Source organism: Hyla sarda, chromosome 1, assembly GCF_029499605.1.
Source record: "Hyla sarda isolate aHylSar1 chromosome 1, aHylSar1.hap1, whole genome shotgun sequence".
Classification (NCBI taxonomy): Eukaryota; Metazoa; Chordata; class Amphibia; order Anura; family Hylidae; genus Hyla; species Hyla sarda.
In genome coordinates, this window is record NC_079189.1 from 463,019,188 (window position 1) to 463,043,502 (window position 24,315).

A 24,315-nucleotide genomic window follows, 5' to 3' on the forward strand; every position below is an offset into this window, starting at 1 on the left:
CAATGGGATTCAGATCTGGACTCATTGCTGGCCACTTCAGAACTCTCCAGTGCTTTGTTGCCATCCGTTTTTGGGTGCTTTTTGACGTATATGTTTGAGGTCATTGTCCTGCTGAAATACCTAAGATCTTGGACGCAAACCCAGCTTTCTGACACTGGGCTGTACAATGCGACCCAAAATCCATTGGTAATCCTCAGATTTCATGATGCCTTGTACACATTCAAGGCACCCAGTGCCAGAGGCAGCAAAACAACTCTAAAACATAATTGACCTCCACCATATTTCACTGTAGGTGCTGTGTTCTTTTCTTTGTGGGCCTCATTCCATTCTCGGTAAACAGTAGAATGATGTGCTTTACCAAAAAGCTCTATCTTGGTCTCATCTGTTCACAAGACGTTTTTCCAGAAAGATTTTGGCTAACTCAAGTTCATTTTAGCAAAATATAGTCTTGCTTTTTTTTGTCTGTGTGTCAGCAGTGGGGTCCTTCTGGGTCTCCTACCACAGCGTTTCATTTCATTTAAATGTCGACAGACAGTTTGCGCTGACACTGTTGCTCCCTGAACCTGCTGGACAGCTTGAATATCTTTGGAACTTGTTTGGGGCGGCTTATCCACCATCCGTACTATCCTGCGTTGTCACCTTTCATCAATTTTTCTCTTCTGTCCACACCCGGGGAGATTAGCTACAGTGCCATGGGTTGCAAACTTCTTGTTAATGTTGCGCACTTTGGACAAAGTCAAATCTAGATCTCTGGAGATGGACTTGTAACCTTGAGATTGTTGAAATTTTTCCACAATTTTGGTTCTCAAGTCCTCAGACAGTTCTCTTCTCCTCTTTCTGTTGTCCATGCTTAGTGTGGCACACACGAACACACAATGCAAAGACTAAGTGAACTTCTCTCCTTTTTATCTGCTTTCAGGTGTGATTTTTATATTGCCCACACCTGTTACTTGCCCCAGGTGAGTTTAAAGGAGCATCACATGCTTGAAACAATCTTATTTTTCCACATATTTGAAAGGGTGCCAATAATTTTGTCCAGTCCATTTTTGGAGTTTGGTGTGATATTATGTCCAATTTGCTTTTTTTTCCCTCCCTTTTTTGGTTTAGTTCCAATAGACACAAAGAGAATAAATGTGTTGTTATTGCAAAACATGTGTTACTGCAATCCTTTTCTGTGAGAAATACTTCATTTTCTGGAAAAATGTCAGGGGTGCCAACATTTACGGCCATGACTGTATGTATTCTGTTATATTCCCACCCTGGGGTTACTGCTTTGTAAATCCCCGTCATCGTGCTGCTAGTAGACGATAAGGAAGCTTAAGATTTAAGTAGTTAATCTTGTTTCCCTTAGTCTGACAGCACCACAAGCTTCCCTCTTAGTTATTTTTGTGTTAAACGTTATAATTACTCAGGGGGAGTGGATACAGGGAGCCATATATCCCCTTGTGGGGAGGAGGGGCTCTAGTTACTCAGGTTGTTTTTTATTAAAATTATCCTAAGGTCATGCAAGCTCACAGGGGCGGAGTTACCACCATCATTGTGCTGCTGTCAGACTAAGGGAAACAAGATTTACTACTTAAATCTTAAGCTTCTCAGTAGAGATGAGCGAAGTTACATAGTTACATTGTTAGTATGGTTGAAAAAAGACATACGTCCATCAAGTCCAACCAGGGGATTGAAGGGAAGGATGTAAGGGGATAAGGGAAAGGGATGTAGTTTTATAATTCTGCATAAGCATTAATGTTATTTTGTTCCAGGAATGTATCTAACCCTGCTTTAAAGCTGTTAATTGTTCCTGCTGTGACCAGTTCCTGAGGTAGACCGTTCCATAAATTCACAGTCCTCACGGTAAAGAAGGCGTGCCGCCCCTTTAGACTAAACCTTTTCTTCTCCAGACGGAGGGAGTGCCCCCTCGTCCTTTGGGGGGGTTTAACCTGGAACAGTTTTTCTCCATATTTTTTGTATGGTCCATTTATATACTTATATACGTTTATCATATCCCCCCTTAAACGTCTCTTCTCAAGACTAAACAATTGTAACTCCTTTAATCGCTCCTCATAGCTAAGATGTTCCATGCCCCATATTAGTTTAGTCGCGCGTCTCTGCACCCTTTCCAACTCCGCAGTGTCCCTTTTATGAACAGGCGACCAAAACTGAACAGCATATTCCAGGTGAGGCCGTACCAATGCTTTATAAAGGGGGAGTATTATGTCCCTGCCCCTCGAGTCCATGCCTCTTTTTATACATGACAATATCCTGCCGGCTTTGGAAGCAGCAGCCTGACATTGCATGCTATTTTGTAGTCTGTGATCTACAAGTACACCCAGATCCTTCTCTACCAGTGACTCTGCCAGTTTAATCCCCCCTAAGACATACGACGCATGCAGGTTATTAGTACCCAGATGCATAACTTTACATTTATCCACATTGAACCTCATTTGCCAAGTGGATGCCCAGACACTTAGTCTATCCAAGTCATCTTGTAACTTATGCACATCCTCTATAGACTGTACTGTGCTACAAAGCTTGGTGTCATCTGCAAAGATAGAAACAGAGCTGTTAATACCATCCTCTATATCATTGATAAATAAATTAAACAGCAGCGGGCCCAGTACTGAACCTTGGGGTACACCACTAATAACCGGGGACCAATCAGAGTACGAATCATTTACCACCACTCTCTGGGTACGATCTATGAGCCAGTGTTCAATCCAGTTACAAACTAAAGTTTCCAAGCCCAAGGACCTTAACTTACCTGTCAGATGTCTGTGAGGGACAGTATCAAATGCTTTGGCAAAATCCAGAAACACTATATCCACAGCCATTCCTCTGTCAAGGCTTCTACTCACCTCTTCATAAAAGCAAATTAGATTGGATTACAGTGATTGGATTAGTCACGAACTTCTCGGCTCGTCAGTTGCTGACTTTAGCCTGCATAAATTAGTTCATCTTTCGGGTGCTCTGGAAAAGGTGTATACAGTCCTAGGAGAGATTCTCCTAGGACTGTATCCACCTTTTCCAGCCCACTGGAGCGCCGAAAGCTGAACTAATTTATGTAGGCTAAAGTGAGCAACTGCCGAGCCGAGAGGTTCATGACAAATAGAATCACTGTAACTTCGTTCATCTCTACTTCTCAGACTTACCCTATGCACGGTGTGCTTCCATAGTCCGGGCCACATCCTCTTGCTCTCAGATTGACCAGCATTTAAATGGGAGGCCATTTTAACTCTAAATGAAGAGAAGACCTAACATAAAATGGGCACAGAATACTGCAGGATAATAAAGAAGAAAAAAAAAACGAAGCAACCCAGATGTTGGCTGGGTTATTAAGGGTTCAAAGTTTCATCGCATTAACTACCTACTAACTGTTTTCCAAAACTGTGTTTACTATTCTGTTTTCATTAACTTAAAGGTAACCTGCCATTAAGATTTATCCTAAATAACATTTAATATAGCATGTTTGTATGCCCATAATCCCATCTGTAAATAGGAAGAAAATCTTGCTTGTGTGCTGTATGTGAATTGATCGCTAGCAAGATGTTATACTTCTGGTTATGCGCAAAGTTATGGCAACATAGCAATGATGTTGGCCATGCCGCTGCTGACTACAGCTCAGGACATAATGACTACATCTCCGTGGTGTCCACTCAAATGACTACTTGCGGGCAATATACATGTTTGCATGCCAAACATTTGTCATTTTCTTCACGTTTTTATGGATGGGACTATGGGGGGAGATTTATCAAAATCTGTCCAGGGGAAAAGTTGCCGTGTTGCCCATAGCAACCGATGAAATCCCTTCTTTCAATTTTTTTAGAGGCCTTTTCAAAAATGAAAGAAGCAATCTGGTTGCTATGGGCAACTCAGCAACCTTTCCTTTGGACAGGTTTTGATAATTCACCCTCTTTGAGCATTTAATGATTATTATCATCATCATCATCATAATTTTTTTTTTAGGAAGATTTTGATATTTTCCTTTCACTTGAGGAATATGAAAACCGATCTTTGGTGTCTCGGCTTAGAGAAGAGCACATTATAGCTTATGAAACTACGAGATCCAAATCAAAATCAGAAAAAGCATCGGAACAAAATTCAGGTTTTGATAAGAAATCCAAAGTGCCTTCAACCGAGTCCAGACTATACAGACTTGCTTTACTCTTGCAAGTCACAGAGCAAGAGCTTGGGGCAGAACTAGCCTTGAGGGCATTAACTGCAGGAAAAGTTGAAAATGCACTTCAGATATGCAGGTAGGATTCAACACTGTAACTTTGATTGCTTAGGAATATGTCAGTATTTCTTATTTGTACATTTTTTTTGCATGTTAAATGTTTGCTTCCATGTATTGTTTTTAAAGGGAAATTGACAGCTGGTTTACTCACATTAAACCCAATACACTTAATTATAGTGCAGGTGAACCAAAGTCAAATGATGTATTACAATAATTGGTCCAGCCATTTCTGAGTTAGAGGCTCGGGTGCAGGTATGCAAATATGTCCCTTTTCACAATCAAGGAGGGAGCTAACTTTCCAAGCTTACCTTCCTCTATGCTCTCATATTCCAGACCATCTTCTGCATAAGTCTTCACGCTCACGTCCTAATGACATGAGAAACTGTGCCCACGTGAGTGCTCTGCTAGAATAGGGTCTGAGGAGCAAAAGGATGAAGTACCGCCTGTGCTTTTTTTAGCAGAGCGCTCACGTGGGCACAGGCTTTCAAATCATTAGGTCATGAGTGAAGACTTATGCATATGGAGAAGATTGTCGAACAAATGACAGAAAGTAGGAAGGGGCAGGAACCTTCTGAAAGCCGTTATTATAAAGTTTTCTTTAACACATGGGAAATTCTATCAGGGTTGGAGCTTTGGACCCGTGTATTTGTAAAACTAACATATACTGTTGTTTAGGTGGGAGCATGAGGTGGAGCCTTGGACCCATGAATTTGTGATACTGACACAAATCCATAGCCCCTGCTCCCCCCTACACAATGGTATGTAGTTTAACACCTTAAGGACCAAGGACGTACCGGTTCGTCCTGAGTCCTTTCCCTTTCATAGCGGGTCGGGCCCGGCCTCTAACAACGGCCGGGACCCGTGGCTAATAGCGCGCGACATTGATCGCGGTGCAGCGCGCTATTAACCCTTTAGACGCGGCGTTCAAAGTTGAACGCTGCGTCTAAAGTGAAAGTGAAACCATGCCGGTTAGCTCAGGGAGCTGTTCGGAATCGCCGCGGCGAAATCGCGGTTTCCCGAACAGCTGTTAGACACGAGGAGGGTCTCCTACCTTGCCTCCTGGTGTCCGATTGCCGAATGACTGCTCAGTGCCTGAGATCCAGGCATGAGCAGTCAAGCGGCAGAATCATCGATCAATGGTTTCCTATGAGAAACCAGTGATCAATGTAAAAGATCAGTGTGTGCAGTGTTATAGGTCCCTATGGGAGCTGTAACACTGCAAAAAAAAAAGTGAATAAAGATCATTTAACACCTCCCCTATTAAAAGTTTGAATCACCCCCCTTTTCCCATTAAAAAAAAACTGTGTAAATAAACATATGTGGTATGTCCGAATTATGAAAATATATAGTTAATTAAACCGCACGGTCAATGGCGTACGCGCTAAAAAATTCCAAAGTCCAAAATAGTCAGATCAATACAAAAAGGGTACCGCTAAAAACTTCAGATCACGTAGCCCTCATACCGACCCATACGCGGTAAAATAAAAAAGTTATAGGGGTCAGAAGATGACAATTTTAAACGTATAAATTTTCCTGCATGTAGTTATGATTTTTTTTCAGAAGTACAACAAAATCAAACCTATATAAGTAGGGTATCATTTTAATCGTATGGACCTACAGAATAAAGTGTGTAATTTTTACCGAAAAATGTACTTTGTAGAAACAGAAGCCCCCAAAAGTTACAAAATGGCGTTTTTTTCCAATTTTGTCTCACAATGATTTTTTTTTTCCGTTTCGCCGTAGATTTTTGGGTAAAATGACTGACGTCATTACAAAGTAGAATTGGTGGCGCAAAAAATATGCCATCATATCGATTTTTAGGTGCAAAATTGAAAGGGTTATGATTTTTTAAAGGTAAGGTGGAAAAAAAGAAAGTGCAAAAAACAGAAAACCCCCTGGTCCTTAAGGGGTTAAAGAAAACTTTAGAACATTGGCTCAGGCTTCCATTGTTCAAAGCAACATATTTACATACTGAGCCTGTAACTCAGAAAAGGCTAGGCCAATTTTTGTAACACAGTCAACATTATTTAGGTTCACTCACATTATAACCCAGAACTGTCTGTCAGTTTCCCTTTTAGGGTGCGTATTAAGTTATGCAATGATATATATAATATTTCATATATTTATACTGTAAATTGCTAAGAAATAAGTTTTCTTTTTGCTTTCTTTTATTGACTATAATCCTGTTTTTTTTTTTTTTTTTTTTTTTTCATCAAGTAGAAATACCTCACAGAGAGCAAATATGATCATGTCAATATACAAGCTTCCAAAATAGAAATTTGTTAGGCATTTTAAAACACTATTGAGATTTTTTAATGTTAGCTGTTTAATGTATTTGTGTAATCCAAATGACTAAATTGCTAACTCTTGTGGGTCAATTTTTACTTTCAGCGATTTATATGAACATCACTGCAATGCTCAGACTGCACAATTACTCTTTCTTGTTTCCCAAAAACTTTGCCAAATGTTGGAAGCAAATACCCCGATGGTAATTCCTCCAGGAATGAATCTCCCTGCTGCTATTTACAAATTGGCATGTAAAGCATCTACCATATGCAGTCCAGGTAAGATCTGGAGCAAAATGTAAATAAAATACATTATAAAAAGCATATGAACACATTTGCACTGATTTCTTTTATTATTGTTTTGTTTCCTGAAGGTAAAATCATACAGCACACTGTAGAGACTGTAGAAGCAACAATTACAAAAAAAGTAAATAAAGATATGATGAAAATGTGCTTTTTGTTTTTGATTCTTTGCACTAAATAAGCACAAAGCAAGAATAAAAAATACATTTTCAAAGGTGTCAATTGCCTCTAACGTAATGTGCAAATATTCTTTTACAGTATGTTCACCCATCTTTTGCAACTTTCGTGATGCAGCGAAAAATACGCCGCAAATTGTGTTGGCTTTCAATGAGGTCTGCTTTAGAAAATCTGCATCAAAATATCTGCCCATATAAACATACCCTAAGTCTAAAATGAGCACTGAGCTCTGTGTGCTTTTTTGTTTTTTGTTTATTCAGCTTTTTTTTCTTTTTATCCCTCAGGGATTGTCCTGATAACAAAAAATTCTATGGATTTTTGCAGAAATTCTCTGAAGCATTGACATTAACTCACAGGGCATACATTTACAATAACTGAAAGAACCGTAGCAAACCCCTTTCCAGAATTAAAGCTGTATATTTGATAGAGGCTATGCCTGTAATGCAGCTCTAAACCACTCACTTGAATAGAACTGAGCTGTAAAGAGCTTTAGTGGTAAAAAAAAGGTCATACTTTCTGGTAGAAAGGCAGATTCAAGCTCCTTTTCCAGCAACATTGAAAAGGAGGAAACATGGGTGGAAAAAACTGATTAACAGCCACTCTGATGTTGACTATTCATATCAGGAGTGGGTTCCTAGTATTACATGTAAGAGCTGTTTTCCAAACAGTGTGCCTTCAGCTGTTACAAAACGACAAAGTAGCCACTTGTCAGAACCCTTCAATTTCCAGCACATCCAATACGGAACACATAAGACTGATGTGAGCATGTTTGCAGTCTGTGATATGATCGGCCAACCCCAGCATGCCGCACAGCCCGCGATGCACTTTACCGAGATTGGTGACTCTGCACTGAGCTCCGATGACACAGCTCACCTTATAACCACTGTAGCAGCTCCCTATGCAGGCTGACAGCAGCCAAGTCATCTGCCCTATCTTTTCTCCTTCCTCCATGGGCTTCTTCCTTCAGCTTCCCTGCTCTGCTTGCGTAGGCCACATCGCTTTGTTAGCCACGCACACTTATTTGTTCGCCAATTATTTTCAGAGGCCAAGATTTTGGTGCATCCCTAGTAAAAACCTTACCACCATCATTATTTGCAGTCATTTTATGTCCACACTAAAAAGCCTTAGGGTATGCTTTGAAAGTATTGTGGAGATTTGTTTTTGTGCGAAGACAACACTTCATGATGTACTTATGTGTATTTATAGACAGCATGCACTGTTATTTTAAATATATAGTTTAATGGTATAAACATTAATTTTGCCAAATAATTAAAACTAGTGATATTTCTTACAGATCTTTTGCTAGATGCATTGGAATTATGTAAATATACCCAAGTAGCCATGGAACTTTACAGGCAATGTGAAATTGAAGACTACGGGTTTATAACCAAAGTAAGTCTTTTTATGTGTCCATATTTTCTTTTTCTCAGGTTTTACTAGTGATCATGTGTTCATTATTTATTTATTTTATTTTTTATTCGTTGAACACACTTCATTATAATTTTGGTTTTGAGGTTTTACTTTTATTATTTTTTTTGTGCATTTGTTTTGGGTCTAAACACTCACATCCCTACCGGTTAAAACTTTTGATATGTCCCTAGGACATGTCAGAAATGTTTTCTTTCTTTCCTTTGACAGGTATGCTTTTTTAACCTCTTAGGGACACAGGGCATACGCCCCCATTCCCGAGTCCTTAAGGACTCAGGGCGTTCAGGTATGCCCTGTAGTTTACTGGTCCCTGCCAGCACATCGCTGAGGGGGGGGTCCTGATACCGGAGAAGGTCAATTCAGACCGACGATCTGCAGCAATTCCAGGTCATTCGGGTCTCAGGTGACCCGATGACCCAGAAAAATGTGATCGGTGGTGTAATATACGGGGTAGTTTATAGTATATGAGGGACGAGATTTATTGAACCCCCAGAATGTCCCCCCACTCTGGGTGTTAGCGGGAAAATCGTTTGGAACCTTTTCCACCCATTGCTAAATAAGGGTTACCACGTGTACGTGGATAACTTTTATACTAGCATCCCTCTCTTCACATCCCTCGCTGCCAGATCCACACTTGCTTGTGGGACAGTCTGGAAGAATCAAAGAGGCCTTCCGACCCATCCCCTACACACTCCTATCCCCCGGGGTGAGTCCCGTGACCTTACCCTTGAAAACCTGTTGATGGTCCGGTATAAGGATAAGAGGGATGTCCTTATTAGTGTTGGGTTCGAATATTCGCATTTCAAATTTTTATCACGAATATCGCAAATTCGCGTATATTGCGAATATATTTTCTATATATTTGAAATTGCGAATATTCGTTTTTCCACATATGCGCATATGTGAATTTTCGCATATGTGAATATGCGTATATTCGCATATGTGAATATTCGCATATTCCTTCTTTTCGCTTGTGGGCCAATTAGAATGATGCATATACACTTGTCAGAGGTTAACAACATCCCTAGCAACCAATAGTAAAGTTGCCCACCCCCTCACTGCTTTCTTCCTCAAATATGCCAGTATTCACATATACTAATATTCGCATATGCGAATATAACGGAATTCGCGAATATAGGACGAATATTCATCTATATATTCGTGAAATATTGTGAATTCGAATATGGCCAATGACGCTCCTCACTAGTCGTTATGCTGTCCACAATTCATGGGCACGGCAGCACCCCTGTCGCTGTGCGAGGCACCGCGGGACCGGTCCTCAAAGCGATTGTATTCTGAACTACAATCAGTATATGGGGGGCGTTGATCTTTCTGATCGAGTTCTCAGGCCATATAATGCCATGCGTAAAACATGGACATGGTACAAAAAAAGTTGCGGTCTACATGGTACAGGTTGCCATGTACAACTCTTTTGCACTGTCCCAGTACACTGGCAACCTAGGGACGTTCCCGCAGTTCCAAGAGGAAGTTCTAAAGGCCCTTATCTTTGGTGACCGCCAAAGAGCAGGCCAGAGCACCTCTGGTGCCAGAATTGTCCCCGGCCAACACTTCCCAGGTGAGGTCCCTCATACAATCCCCCAAAAAATGCAGTGTGTGTCACAGGAGGGGGATTCGGAAGGACACCACCATGCAATGTGACATTTGCCCCGATCACCTGGGCCTCTGCATTAGAGATTGCTTCAGTGAGTATCATACTTCCATGGAGTTGTAAATTTTTAATCACTTTCCCTCATTTTAATTTCCCAGAATATTACTCCAATGTACCAGTCCAGAGCACGTTGTCTTCCAAATTTTACCGCCCCCCCAAAAAAAGAAAAAAAAAATTATTCCTATTAACCGTCATAATATCTTATTTTCTTTTCCCCCCCATTTGAGGTAACAGAATAGGGACAGCCACACACATTACATTCCCAGAATGATCATTCAGAGCATAGGGCGGGCATAATTTTTACTTTTGGCTATATTCTGGGTGATCATTCTAGGGAAATAATTGGCATATCGGTAATAAAATAGCAATTTCACTATTGGCTCCATTGGGAGACACAGACCTTGGGTGTATGCTGCTGTCTCTAGGAGGTATGACACTATGGCAACAAGAGAAGTCGGCTCCTCCCAGCAGGATATATCCGCCTACAGGCCCTGAGGTAATCAGTTTAAGCTTAGTGTCTGAAGGAGGTGGACATGGTCTGGATTTCTCCAGACCAGGTCTTATGTTTTATTATTTTCCTAGTTAGGGAATGTGTTAGTTTTTTATTCCTTTTTCTTTCATGTTTTCAGGTGGGGACTCAGGAACTGCGGCTCACTGTTTCCCCATTGCGAGTAAGGGGGCACAGACATTGCGTATATGCACTGTTTACCCCCTCTCGCCTACGGTCAGCGCCTGGGGTTGTACCTCATGGGTCCGGGTCACCCTATCTCCTTGCTCGCCTCGCAAGGAGGCATGATGCAGGTGATAAAGCTGGCTGAAGACTTCATAGGAAGACTTCATGAGGTAAGTTCTGACTGAGGTGAGTATATTTCCCTTTCTCCTTAGGTGCAGATTTGCAACAGCTGGAGACCCTCAGTTTTTGGCCCACTTTTCTCACTTTTCTTTCGCCTTCTTTACCGTGAGGACTGTGAATTTATGGAACAGTCTACCTCAGGAACTGGTCACAGCAGGAACAATTAACAGCTTTAAAACAGGGTTAGATACATTCCTGGAACAAAATAACATTAATGCTTATGCAGAATTATAAAACTACATCCCTTTCCCTTACCCTCTTACACCCTTCACTTCAATTCCCTGGTTGGACTTGATGGACGTATGTCTTTTTTTCAACCATACTAATTATGTAACTATGTAATGGGGCTGGCCTGGACAGGGGGTCCTTTATTACTGAGGGGAGCGGTGGCTGTTTGGATGGGGCACAACTTTCTACACTTTATTCATTGGCAAGTGAAACAGTAAGATAAGCAGACTGTATCAGCAGTGAAATGGAACACAGTCTTGGGTGAGAGAGGCCCAGAATGGCCTCCCTCTAAACAGTTAACTGGAGTGTTAACCACTCCTTTACTCTGTCAATACTGTAAGTTTAAACTGTCTGGTTCTGCTAAACCACTTGTTCTGCCTGCTCCACTGCTCCCCCAGACCCCCCTGCTACTCTACCCCGGTTGTTCTTCCCGACCCGGTGGGTTCGACCCGGTGGGTTCCCTCCCTCTCCCAGTCTATATCCAACTTGGCTCAGGTCTCCCGTTATGTGCTGACTGCCTTGGAGAGGCCCTCCCTACACGGCTCTCCAGAGGGTCCCGCTCTCCCCCTATTCTGACGCTCTCGCAGCATCATTGGGTTGTGTCATCTGACTCATCCCTTGAGTCTTCTGGCAGGCACAGGCGCTCCCCTCGCAGGCATCGCCCCGTTACTCCGACCTGTAGCAAGCATCGCTCCTCTAGAGAATGCTCCCAGGGCCGCCGCTCTGGCTCTCCAGACCCGCGTACCAGGTCAATCTCCCTCTCTCTTCCAGGGCCGCCTCACACGTTCACATTTACCGGGAGAACTTGTGGAAGATGTTTATAATTCGGCCTCCGACTCAGAGGACCGCACGGATGTGCCTGATGTGGTGTACTCAGTGGTTGCGGCCATAAGAGACCTTTCATCTAAAGGACCCAGGAACTTCGGACGTGGCTCTAGAAGTCTCCTTCTCTTGCCCGACTGGCACTCAAGACTTTCAGCTCTCAGGCTGAATTTTAAGCCCTGCGGGTATCCGCCTAAAGTCACCCTGACAAAAAGTTTCAAGAAACGAAGAAGGTTCCTTCGCCAAGGACCTCATTGCTCGGTGGACCTCCTCTCAAACTGTGGATCCGCCGGTCTCCCGCCTCTCTAAGGTGCCTACTCGGCCGTTGGCTGATGCGGCTGCCTTCCAGAATCCAGCGGACATGAAGGTGGATATTTTGGCAATCTCTGCCCTTGAGGCAGCAGGTTTTTCCTGCTTTTGCTTCTGCTTGGGTGTCAAAGGCCCTTTTTAGTATGGTCTTCCAACTCTGCCAGGGTAGTCTTCAAGATCCCTCCGGAGGATTTATTTAATCTAGCTCTCCGATGCTCTGCAGCCGTAGATTTTTCTGTGTTCCACTTCCATGTGCAGCCACTGTGCTGCTTTTACCACAAGCTACCTGGTAGCCACCGTCCCTTCATGTGGCTTTAAGCCTGGAATGCGGACGCCACCTTCAGGAAGTGAGGCGACGGGCGGAAAAAGAGTTCTTTATTACCTCTGGTAAGACTCACAGAACCACTTCCCGTCTTAAGTTCTCCTTCCGGTTCTGCGGACCTTTGGTACCAACAAAGGGTACCAACACCAGCCAGGCGCCTTCATGGAGGTCTGCTATCCGTTCCGGCCGTTTGGCGGCCCCATCAGGCCTCGTAGGCCTTCCTCGGCCTGAAGGGTCGCCCCCACCCGCCGACCTCTCTCGGGTGGTTGGACGCCTCTTACCCTCCGGGATGCATGGACATGCGACTTCAGGGGAACGTTTTCGAGGTTTATTGAAATCCTCTCTGTGGTCTCCAAGAAAGGCGTTTTTGTTCGCCCAGTCTTGGTTCTCGAGTATCTCAACCAGCATCTTGCGTTCCCATCCCGAATGGAGTCTCTCAGTTTGGTGCTGGCGGCCATCGTTCAAGGGGAGTTTTGTTCCTCGGTGGACATCAAGGATGCCTGCCTCCACTTCTCATGGTTTCCCAGTCATCAGCGGTTCCTCCGCTCTGCAGTTCGGGACGGTCATTTTCTATTGTGGCTATCCATTTTGGTCTTGCCACTTCTCCGCGGACCTTTACCAAAGTCCTGGCGCCTGTGATAGCCTTTTTTACGGACAACAGTTGTTTCCGTGATTCCTTATTTGGACTACCTCCTGATCTGAGCTCCAGCCAGGACCCAGATCCTGGAGAGTCTTAGTCTCAACCTCCAGACCTTGTTTCACTTCGGTAGTATGGTCATTTGGGACAAGCCCAACCCCTCTCCTGGGGCTCCAGTTCGATGCGGCCTCTGCCTGCTTTTGACTCCCTGCTCCAGTTTCCATTTGCTTTTACATGAATGTCCTGGGTCGATTGGAGGCAGCCGTGGAGGCCGTGCCATTTGCCCAGTTTCATAACCGACCTCTTCAACTGGTGATTTTCTTCCGGTGTGACAGGTCTCCATTGTCTCTCGGCAGCAAGATCGTCATCTCTCATCAGTCTTGTTGGTCCCTTCTATGGTGGCTTCGTTTTCCCCCTCATTTTTTTCGGGGGTGTTCCTTCCTGTCCATCCCTGCCAGTCTGTCATACTGGGGAGGTGTTTTCAGGGACCACCCGGTCTGGGGTCTTGGCCCCCCGGAAACTTTTTCCCTTCCAACATTTTGGGGCCTAGGGCAATTCTTTCTTCGCTTGTTCCTTGGGAATTTCCCTCCTGGGCGGAACTCAGGTTTCCGGCCATCTCAGTTATCTGCAGTCTGGCCGTCCCTGGGATGTGACCTTCTCGGCCGGTCCTCAGTCGTCCAAGGCACTTGTCCCTACATCCAGGGGTGTTTGCTGTGATCTGCAATCCCTGGGGTGCTCCAGGTGTGGACCTCTGCTGGTCCTGCCACAACCGAAGCGTTACTCTCTCTTGGTCGAGCCTTGCCCTACCTTGTCTATTTGGTGGTCGGGCTTTGCCCTACCTTATTTGTTTCCTCCTTTCTTCTCTTTTCGGGGTCTTTAGGAAACTCTCAGTGGGACGTTTTCGCCATTCTAGTGGACCAGCCTGGGGCCGGCGGGCGTGGTACGTCGTCATGGTCAGGCTCCTGAACGACTTAACATTGCGCCTTCCCGATCGTCCAGACCTCCTGTCTCAGGTCTGCCACCCCTATTACCGTCCCTGCTTTGACGGCGTGGCGGTCGAGATTGCAGTTTTGAAAGCCGCAGTTTCTCTTCCCAAGTCAATTGCACCATGCTCAAGGCTCATAAGTCCTCCTCGGCAAAAATTTACCGCTGTACCTGGCGGTCTTATTTTTGTTGGTGTGAAGCTCAGGCCTGGTGTCCTGTTACCTTTTCGGTTTCCCGTCTTCTCTCATTCTTGCAGTCGGGATTGGAACTGGGGTTGTCTCTCGGGTCCCTTAAGGGTCAGATTTCGGCCCTTTCTTTCCTTTCCAGAGTCCTCTGGCTTCTAATTCTCATGTCCGGACCTTCCTTCAAGGAGTGGCGCATGCTGCCCCTCCTTATCGGTCACAGTCTCCCCCTTGGGACTTGAATCTGGTTCTGGGGGTACTCCAAGGTGAACCTATTGAACCCCTTGGGGGAAGTGTCCCTGCGCCTCTTTTCTTGGAAAGTGGCGTTTTCTTGTTATATCCTCCATTCGAAGTGTGTCTGAATTGGCAGGTCTCTCCTGCCATTCTCAGTTTCTGGTACTTCACCAGGACAAGGTTGCCTTCCGGTTATATCCTTCCTTTTTACTTAAGGTTGTTTTGGCCTTTCATCTTGATGAGGACATTTTTCTCGGTGGATCCGGTCTGCCATTTAGGAAGTAAATCGCTGTAGGGGGAAGATTCCTCCCTTCAGGGTTGTGGTTCATTCTACCGGTTTCTGTTGGGGCATCCTGGGCCTCGCAGATTTGGTCATCTTTGCACACTTTCTCGAGGTTCTACCGGGTTCATACCTTCGCATCGGCTGATGCTAGTCTGGGCCGTAGACTGCTGCAGGCGGCAGTGGAACAGCCGTCTGCCTGTCTATCTGCCCACCCAAGGGACGGCTTTGGTTCGTCCCACGGTCTGTGTCCCCCAATGGAGCCGATAGAGAAAAGGAAATTTTTTAACTTACCGTAAAATCTTTCTCGAAGGATCCATTGGGGGGCACAGCTCCCGCCCTTTTGGGTTTCTCTTTGGTTCTCTGTCCGAGGGTGTGTTCAGTTATATATTTTCATCTGGTTCTCGGACAGTTCGTGCTTTTTCCTTGACCTCTCAGTCCTCTCCTATTGCTCTGGTACTGAAACTGATTACCTCAGGGCCTGGAGGCGGGTATATCCTGCTGAGAGGAGCCGACTTCTCTTGTTGCCATAGTGTCATACCTCCTAGAGACAGCAGCATACACCCACGGTTTGTGTCCCCCAATGGATCCTTCGAGAAAGAGATTTTACGGTAAGTGTAAAATCTCCTTTTTCACTTCCTGGAAAATAAATTTATGGAACACTCGTCTGTCCACTTCACCCCTATACACATTCCCTAGGGGGTGTACTGTTTGTAATAGGCTCACATGTGGGTGTTTCTTTCTTGTATTTTCCTCTGAATGTATGTAACTGTTAGGTCCGTAACAAACATCGGCCTCCAATGTGAAGAGTTCTCGCTCATGAGCTCTGTCGTATTTCTAGGCGACAATTCGGAGTTACATGTTAGTTGTTCACAGAATGATGAAGCAGAGTATAGGTTGAAAATTGCAATTTTCAAAAGCTACCCTTCATCCATTCCTGGAAAATTAATTTTGGAAACACCTGTGCATTCAAAATGTCCTCTTTTCCCCCTACACGTATTCCTTAGGGTTGGTACTTTCTGTAATGGTGCCATATGTGGGTGTTTATTTTTTGTATTTTCCTCTGAATGTATGTAACCGTCAGCTACTGATAAGCCATAGGCCTCAAATGCAAACAAACCTCTATGACTTCTGAGCCTTGTTGTGCGCCTGCCCAGCACGTTACCCCATATGTGGATGTCTTTCAATAGTCAGGAGGGAAAGCCCTACAAAACTTTGTAACCCAATTTCTCCAATTATCCCTTGTGAAAATGATAAAAATTGGGTAACCCCAGCATTTTAGTGTAAAAAATACTCATTTTACCCCTTATGTTCCTTGAGGGGTGTAAATTCAAAATTATGGTCACTTGCCAGGGTTTTTTATTTTTATTTTTTTAGATTTTATGTCAGAGCCTCAACCATTGCAGTGCCAATCACCACTTTAGGCCTCAAATCTCATTGGTGCTGTCTCACTCCTAAGCTTTTTTGCACCCATGGAGAGCTTAATGTCCACATATGGGGTATTTCCTTATTCCTAATTACATTTTGTGGAGATTTTTTTGTATAACTACTTGTGAAGCTATATAGAAAATGGGTTAATTTCAGCTATTCAGTGTTGAAAAATCACATTTTTCACTCAACCAAATTCTCTCTCCAAAAGCCCAATGGTGCTCCTTCTGTTCTGAGACCTGTAGTGCGCCAGCAGAGCACTTTACGTCCCCATATGGGGCATTTTCTCAATGGGGAGAAATTGGGCTTCAACTTTTGGGGTACATTTTCTCCTGATCCCCCATGTGAAAATGAAAAATTTGGAGTAACACCATCAATTTAGTGTTAATCAAACACCGTCAAACACCTGTGAGGTTTAAGGCTCACTATACCCCTTGCTACATTCCTTGAGGGGTGTAGTTTCCCAAATAGTGTGCCATGTGGAGTTTTTTTTTTTTGTTTGTTTTTTTCTTTTGGGGGGGTTTGAGTTGGGGGCGGGTGCAACTAAGTGCAACAGGCCTTCAAAAACCATGACAGCAAAATTGGCTCTCCAATATCCCACAGTTGCTCTTTCCATCTTGTGCCATGTTGCTAGCCCGCAGAGCACGTTACGTCAACATATGAGGTATTTCCATACTCAAAAGAAATTGGGCTACAAAGTTTGGGGGGCTTTTCTCCCTATATCCCTTGTAGAAATGAAAAAAATATTGCTACAAAAACATGTTAGTGTAAAAAATGGAGATTTAGATTTTTTCTACTCCGCATTGCTGCTATTCCTGTGAAACACCTAAAGGGGTAACAAACTTTCTGAATGTCATTTGGAATACCTTGAGGGGTGCCGTTTCTATAATGGGGTAATTTATGGAGTATTTCTTACCGCAATGTCTCTCAAATCCACTTCAAACTTAAAGGGGTTATCCAGGAAAAAACTTTTTTTTATATATCAACTGATATATAAAAACAGATTTGTAGATTACTTCTATTAAAAAATCTTAATCCTTTCAGTACTTATGAGCTTCTGAAGTTAAGGTTGTTATTTTCTGTCTAAATCCTCTCTGATGACACCCATCTCAGGAAACGCCAAGTTTAGAAGCAAATCCCAATAGCAAACCTCTTCTAAACTGGGCTTTCCCCGAGACAGGTGTCATCAGAGAGGATTTAGACAGAAAAGAACAACCTTAACTTCAGAAGCTCATAAGTACTGAAAGGATTAACATTTTTTTAATAGAAGTTATTTACAAATCTGTTTAACTTTCTGGAGCCAGTTGATATATATATATAAAAAAGTTTTTTTCCTGGAATACCCCTTTAACTTGTCCCTGAAAAAATCTGATTTTGAATTTTTTGTGAAAATTTGGAAAATTGCTGCTATACTTGGAAGCCCTCTAATGTCTTCAAAAAGTAAAAACATGTCAACTTTATGATGCCAAAATATAGTAGACATATTGTATATGTGAATCAATATATACTTTATTTGGAATGTCTATATTCCTTACAAGCACAGAGTTTCAAAGTTAGAAAAATGCTAAATGTTCATGAAATTTGGGGATTTTTCACCAAGAAAGGATGCAAAAAAACAATCTCTGAATCAGAATAAAAAGTAAAAGCATCCCTGAGTTATTAATGCATAAAGTGGCAGTGGTCAGATTTGCAAAAAAAGGTCTGAGTTCTTAAGGTGAAAATGGGCTGAGTCCTTAAGGGGTTAATTAAGTAAATATTTAAGGCTATTAAGAACTTTACAATGCTTTAATTTCAGGTTTGACATATTGTAACTTATGTCATTTTTACAGAATGCAAGTTTTGGAGGTGAAAGAGACCACTATGAAGAGTGGACCTATGATGATTTTTTCAATGAGGATGGAATTGTCTTTGATCCATTGATTGTAATACCAGTTGCCTATGACTTAACCACTGCTTTTGTTCCAAGTACAGATGGTAATTACACTATTAAACAGATTTAGCTTTTTGTAAAAACACATCTCCTATCCAAAGGATAAGGGGGTTCTAATTGCTGCCCCCCCCCCCCCCCCCCCCCCCCCCAATGATCTCCTCTAGGAGATCCGGTTCTCACCTCAGTTTGCAGGGTCCGCCACTTCTCCCAAGCAGTACCCACCCTCAGAAACGCACTGGTGCTGAACAAAAGTCAGCTTAGCTAATCCCTGACTGAGACCGGACTCCCTCTCTGTTGATGAGTTGCTGTCACTTCTGTACAGCAAGAGCACATCTCTGAGGGTTGTGACCAGAGAGCCATGGGGGAGAAGCAGAACCCTGCATATGTTGAAGTGAGAGTCAGGTCTCGTATTTCTCTCGGGGAGGAGGGAGTCCCAGGAGTCAGACCCCCAAAAGAAAAGTGATCAGCAATTTATACCCTAATGTTTGGATGCTATGTAATAGTTTACTTGCTCTCAGTATGTATAATTATATATCAGATACTTAATGAATCTGAATTCATTATTAAGAATGATTCATGCTTCAATTTACAAAAAATAAGTAACATATTTGCTTTACAGGTAGAAAGCTGTATCCTTTGGATTGTGTGAATTTGGCCAACAGTCCATACATTAATGGTAAAGTTAATATTTGTTCAGTTTCGCTTGTTACAATTAACATGATGATGATGTATGCAGTAATTGTGAATAAGTGACTCAATTTGCTTTAAATGCTATATAAGGTCATGTTCAGAAATTGCACATATTGTAAGCCACATCTAGTAGTGAAACATGTTAAGGGGGGCATGGTGTTAGGCTTTTAAACTATGGTCTAATTCTCAAATGATATTGCTATTGGACTGCAGCCACAGAAAATCTTGCAAAGTAAGAATGGTCCAACATTCCGGGTGAGAGGTGAAAGAAGAATATTGATGGTTATAGGAAGCGACTGATTTCAGTAATTTTTTCCAAAGGTTGTGCAACCAAATATTAAATGAAGGGTGCCAATAGTTTTGTCCAGCGGATTTTTGGAGTTTGGGGTGACATTATGTCCAATTAGCTTTCTTTCCCCCCCCCCCCCCCCCGCTCTTTTTTGGTTTAGTTCCAATACACACAAAGGGAATAAGCATGTGTATAGCAAAATGTGTTACTGCAATCCTTTTCTGTGAGAAATACTTAATTTTCTTGAAAAATTTCCGGGGGGGGCCAACATTTACCGCCATATATATATATATATATATATTTTGCTCAATTGTCACCACACATCATGCATGGCTCCTGTGGCCTCTGTTGTCTTCTATGGCTGCTTGATAATTTTTGCTATCCTTCTCTCCCTTTGCCACCAACTCCCAGCAATCATTGCAGCTCTGCTCTGCCAGCCCCCACCTTCCTGCTCTGAGCAGCAGAAAGAGATTCAGTAACTGATTGTCTGATGCTGCAAACACCTCACAGTTCTCAGCACTAAAGCAGCATGACTCATCAGTGCAGGGCAGAGACCACATGGTCTGTGTCTTTCAGGATGGTGGGAGCTGATTTTGACATGGACAGAGTGAATGGTTGGATGATGTAATTCCCTCAATTTATGTATGTAATTGACGACCAAAGAGGGGAAACTGCTCTATATAGCTAATGAATGATTAACCCCTTAAGGACCAAGGACGTATGAGTACTTCCTTGGTCCCGCTCCTGTGATATAACGCGGGGTCCCACGGTGACCCTGCATCATATCACGGCGGGCCCGGCGTCATAGTGAAGCCGGGACCCGCCTCTAATAGCGTGCGGCACTGATCGCGGTGCCGCGCGCTATTAACCCTTTAGCCGCGCGCTCAAAGCTGAGCCACGCGGCTAAAAGTGAAAATAAAAAGTGCCGGTTAGCTCACGGAGCTGTTCGGGATCGCCGTGGTGAAATCGCGGCATCCCGAACAGCTGTACTACAGGAGGAAGGTCTCTTACCTTCCTACCTGCAGTCCGATTGCCGATTGAATGCTTCAAGCCTGAGATCCAGGCTTAAGCAATCAATCGCCGAAAACCCTGATCAATGCATCCCTGTGGAGATGCATTGGACACAGTTAAAGATCAGTAAATGCAATGTTATAGCCCCCCATGGGGGCTATAATATTGCAAAAGAAAAGTGTAAAAAAATCATTAACCCTTTCAAACTTATTAGGGGACGGGATAATTCAATCACCCGGCATTTCCAATAATAAAAAAAACTGTGTAAATAAAAACAAAAATAAACATATGTTGTATCGCCGCGTGCAGAAATGTCAGATTTAAAAAATATACCGCTAATTAAACCGCACGGTCAATGGCGTACGCGCAAAAAAATTCCAAAGCCCAAAATAGCGTATTTTTGGTCACTTTTTATATCATGAAAAGATTCATAAAAAGCGATCAAAAAGTCAGATCAATGCAAAAATGGTACCGACAAAAACTTCAGATCACGGCGCAAAAAATGAACCTTCATAGTGCCCTGAACACGGAAAAATAAAAAAGTTATAGGGGTCAGAAGATGACAATTTTAAACGTATACATTTTCCTGCATGTAGTTATGATTTTTTTTCTGAAGCAATACAAAATCAAACCTATACAAGTAGGGTATCATTTTAACCGTATGGACCTAGAGAATAAAGACAAGGTGTCATTTTTACCGAAAAATTTACTACGTAGAAACGGAAGCCCCCAAAAATTACAAAATGGCTGTATTTTTTCAATTTTGTTGCGTCAATGATTTTTTTTTTCCCGTTTCGCTATAGATTTTTGGGTAAAATGACTTATATCATTACAAAGTAGAATTAGTGGCGCTAAAAATAAGCCAAAATACAGAAAAACGAAAGAGCAAAAACCGAAAAATGCCCGGTCCTTAAGGGGTTAAAGGGGTACTCCGGTGAAAAACGTTTTTTTTTTTTTTTTAAATCAACTGGTGCCAGAAAGTAAACGGATTTGTAAATTACTTCTATTAAAAAAATCTTAATCCTTCCTGTACTTATTAGCTGCTGAATACTACAGTGGAAATTCTTTTCCATTTGAAACACAGAGCTGTCTGCTGACATCATGAGCACAGTGCTCTCTGCTGACATCTCTGTCCATTTTAGGAACTGTCTAGGGTAAAAGGAAATCCCCTTAGCAAACATATTCTGTTCTGGACAGTTCATAAAGTGGACAGATGTCAGCAGACAGTTCTGTGTTTCAAAAAGAAAAGAATTTCCGCTGTAGTATTCAGCAGCTAATAAGTAAGTACAGGAAGTATTACGATTTTTTTAATAGAAGTAATTTACAAATCTTAGAGAATAAAAAAAGATCACTAGCGCTGGATGGGTCTGGTTTGATGTGTGATTGTACTGCTGCTTTACTAAAAATGTGCTCCCCTATGGATGCACACTGTGTAGAAAGTAATATACTGAAAAATTATTGAATAGTAAGCGCTATATTATACACACAAGTTACAAACTGACCTGTAGATAGTACGGTTGCTGATAAAAATTGGTGGTTGCGGGGTAAGTGTAATGATCCCACAGCAATGCTGTTACAGCACGATCGCTGTGTATTGCAGTGAAGGAGGTACCGCTCTGCAGATACGTGGGCTCCCTGAAGTGGTGTTCCAGAGGTTGCAAGTGGTTCTTACTGAATTGACTCCCGGATGTAGCGGGTTACTTCTTTTGATGTTGTTTCCCAGAGTGTTTCTTCATGAAGGGTCCGGTCTCTAGGAAGGAGCGTCGATTGCAGTGGGAGCGCGCCCCGGCCGGTGGCGCCTCTACCAACTTGCACGCACGCTACGATCAGATTAAGGTTCCGACTGAGTGTGTTGTGAGTGACGTCACTATGGTATCCTCAGCAGTCCACAAGGCAATCTACGTACGTTTTGGAAGTCTCGGCTTCCTTCGTCTGGATTCAATGAAGCCGAGACTTCCGAAACGTACGTCGATAGCCTTGTGGACTGCTGAGGATTAAAGGAGTACCCCTTTAATGATTAATCATTTTGATAAATAGGTTCATGAGAGGGATACAATGGCCTATGGGTTTATTTCCCCAGAGTACCCTTTTAACTTCTGTACGACACAGGGCATTCTAGGTTTTTTTGAAGAGGCCTGAAAACCATGGTCTGCTTGGGGTTTTTTAGTCCAGTTGAAAAACAGGACACCACTTGAGAATTAGCTGACCGGAGACACTAGCTCAATCTGTTCAGCTCATTGAAATCAATGGGGCATGGTGTGGATAATAGGGTACGAGGCAGTAATGGAATTCTCCCACCGAGTCCAGCTGCCAAATGCACAAAACAAGATGTTAAAGCACCCTTAATTTGACAGCAAGATTATTCCTTATTATTATTATTACTTATTCTGGTTATATCTGACTGAATTGTTGCAAGAGTCTCCAACACAAGTCTGAATTAGCCTTAAATGGGCACTCTCATTAAAGATTTTTTTATTTACCATAAGGTGTGCAATAGCAAAAATTAGTTTTATGTACTTTGTTTAACCCCTTAACGACATCGAACGTAAATGTACGTCATTGTGCAGTGATACTTAACGCACCAGGACATACATTGACGTCATGAATATGACCGCAAGCATCGGACTGGTGCTCGCATCATGCACGGCCGGTCCCGGCTGCTGTTAGCAGCCAGAGGACCCGCTGGTAATGGAGGACATCAGCGACTGGTGCTCGCATCATGTGCGGCAGGTCCCGGCTGCTGTTTGCAGCCAGAGGACCCGCTGGTAATGGGGGACATCAGCGATTGCGGCGATGTCTGCCATTAACCCCTCAGATGCTGTGCTCAATACAGATCACTCTGTAGGCGCAGATTACTCCAGAGATTGCAAACATGATATAATTTTTTTAAAGAAGTATCTTTTGTTAAGGAACCAATGACGCGTTTCGGGTACAACCCTTCCTCAGATTGGTATTGGTATGTTACCAATCTGAGGAAGGGTTGTACCTGAAACGCGTTATTGGTTCCTCAATAAAAGATACTTCTTTAAAAAAATTATATCATCGTGTTTGCAATCTCTGGAGTAATCTGCGCCTACAGAGGGGTTTTTTCCTTCATACTCCTGACACTATTGGTGGACGGACTTCAGCTCCTACCCACTGCCCCACGGCTTTGCACCTTCTCCGAGAACCAGCACTTGCACCCAGTATTTGGGTTATATGCCATATACTTTGCGCTCCAGGTGAGCACAATAATATCTATCCTAATACTTTACCTAATTATTTCTTTGTCCAAAAAGCTAATGCACTTAGGTGCCCTGTGTGGTTGCTTTTTTCTTTTTCCCTATTTTCAATACAGATCACGGCAGTGAGGCACTTAAAATGGATCATCCGAACGCACGTGGCGCTGCCTCGAGGATCCAATCTTCTGTAATGGCAGACGGAGGTCCCCTCACCTACCTCCGTCCGTCTCCAGGGGTCTCCTTCTCTGGTCTGAGATCAAGAAGACCAGAGCAGATGAACACCTATAACACTGATCAGTGCTATGCCCTATGCATAGCACTGAAAAGTATTAGCAATGAAATGATTGCAAAAAATAGTCCCCTATGGGGACTTAAGTGTTATAAACAAAAAAACATTTTTTAAAAGTAAATATTGTTGAAAGATCTCCTCCCCAAATAAAATGGTAAAAAGTCCTTTTTTCCCATTTTACCCCAAAAAGCTTAAAAAAAAGAATAAATATTTGGTATCGCCGCGTGCGTAAGTGTCTGAACTATCAAAATATAATGTTATGCTGTAAGGTGAACAGTGTCGAGGAATGGACCGGGATGCCTGCTGAAATCATTCACCAGGCATCCCGGCACATTGCCTAGGGGGTCCTGAGACGCCCCATTTCGGCAGTCGCCGGTCAATTCAGAGGGTCCAAGACACCCCCGGTCCCCTGAAGGGATAGAAGTGAGGTGGAAGGGGTGCCACCCCTCCTATCCCAGCTATTGGTTGGTAAGAAGCGACCGACCAATAGCAGATATGGGGCGGAGGGGTTAAAGT

At 43.1% G+C, this 24,315-nt stretch overlaps 1 protein-coding gene across 1 annotated transcript in view; it reads left to right on the top strand.

Annotated features, from left to right (window-relative positions):
* KNTC1 (kinetochore associated 1) overlaps positions 1-24,315 on the top strand; it is a 242,213-nt gene that overhangs the window by 117,119 nt on the left and 100,779 nt on the right. The window contains exons 34-38 of the mRNA XM_056535369.1: positions 3,958-4,247; positions 6,620-6,792; positions 8,288-8,385; positions 18,199-18,343; positions 18,919-18,975. Coding sequence (XP_056391344.1) covers positions 3,958-4,247; positions 6,620-6,792; positions 8,288-8,385; positions 18,199-18,343; positions 18,919-18,975 — 763 coding nt within the window. The remainder of the gene's footprint in view (positions 1-3,957; positions 4,248-6,619; positions 6,793-8,287; positions 8,386-18,198; positions 18,344-18,918; positions 18,976-24,315) is intronic.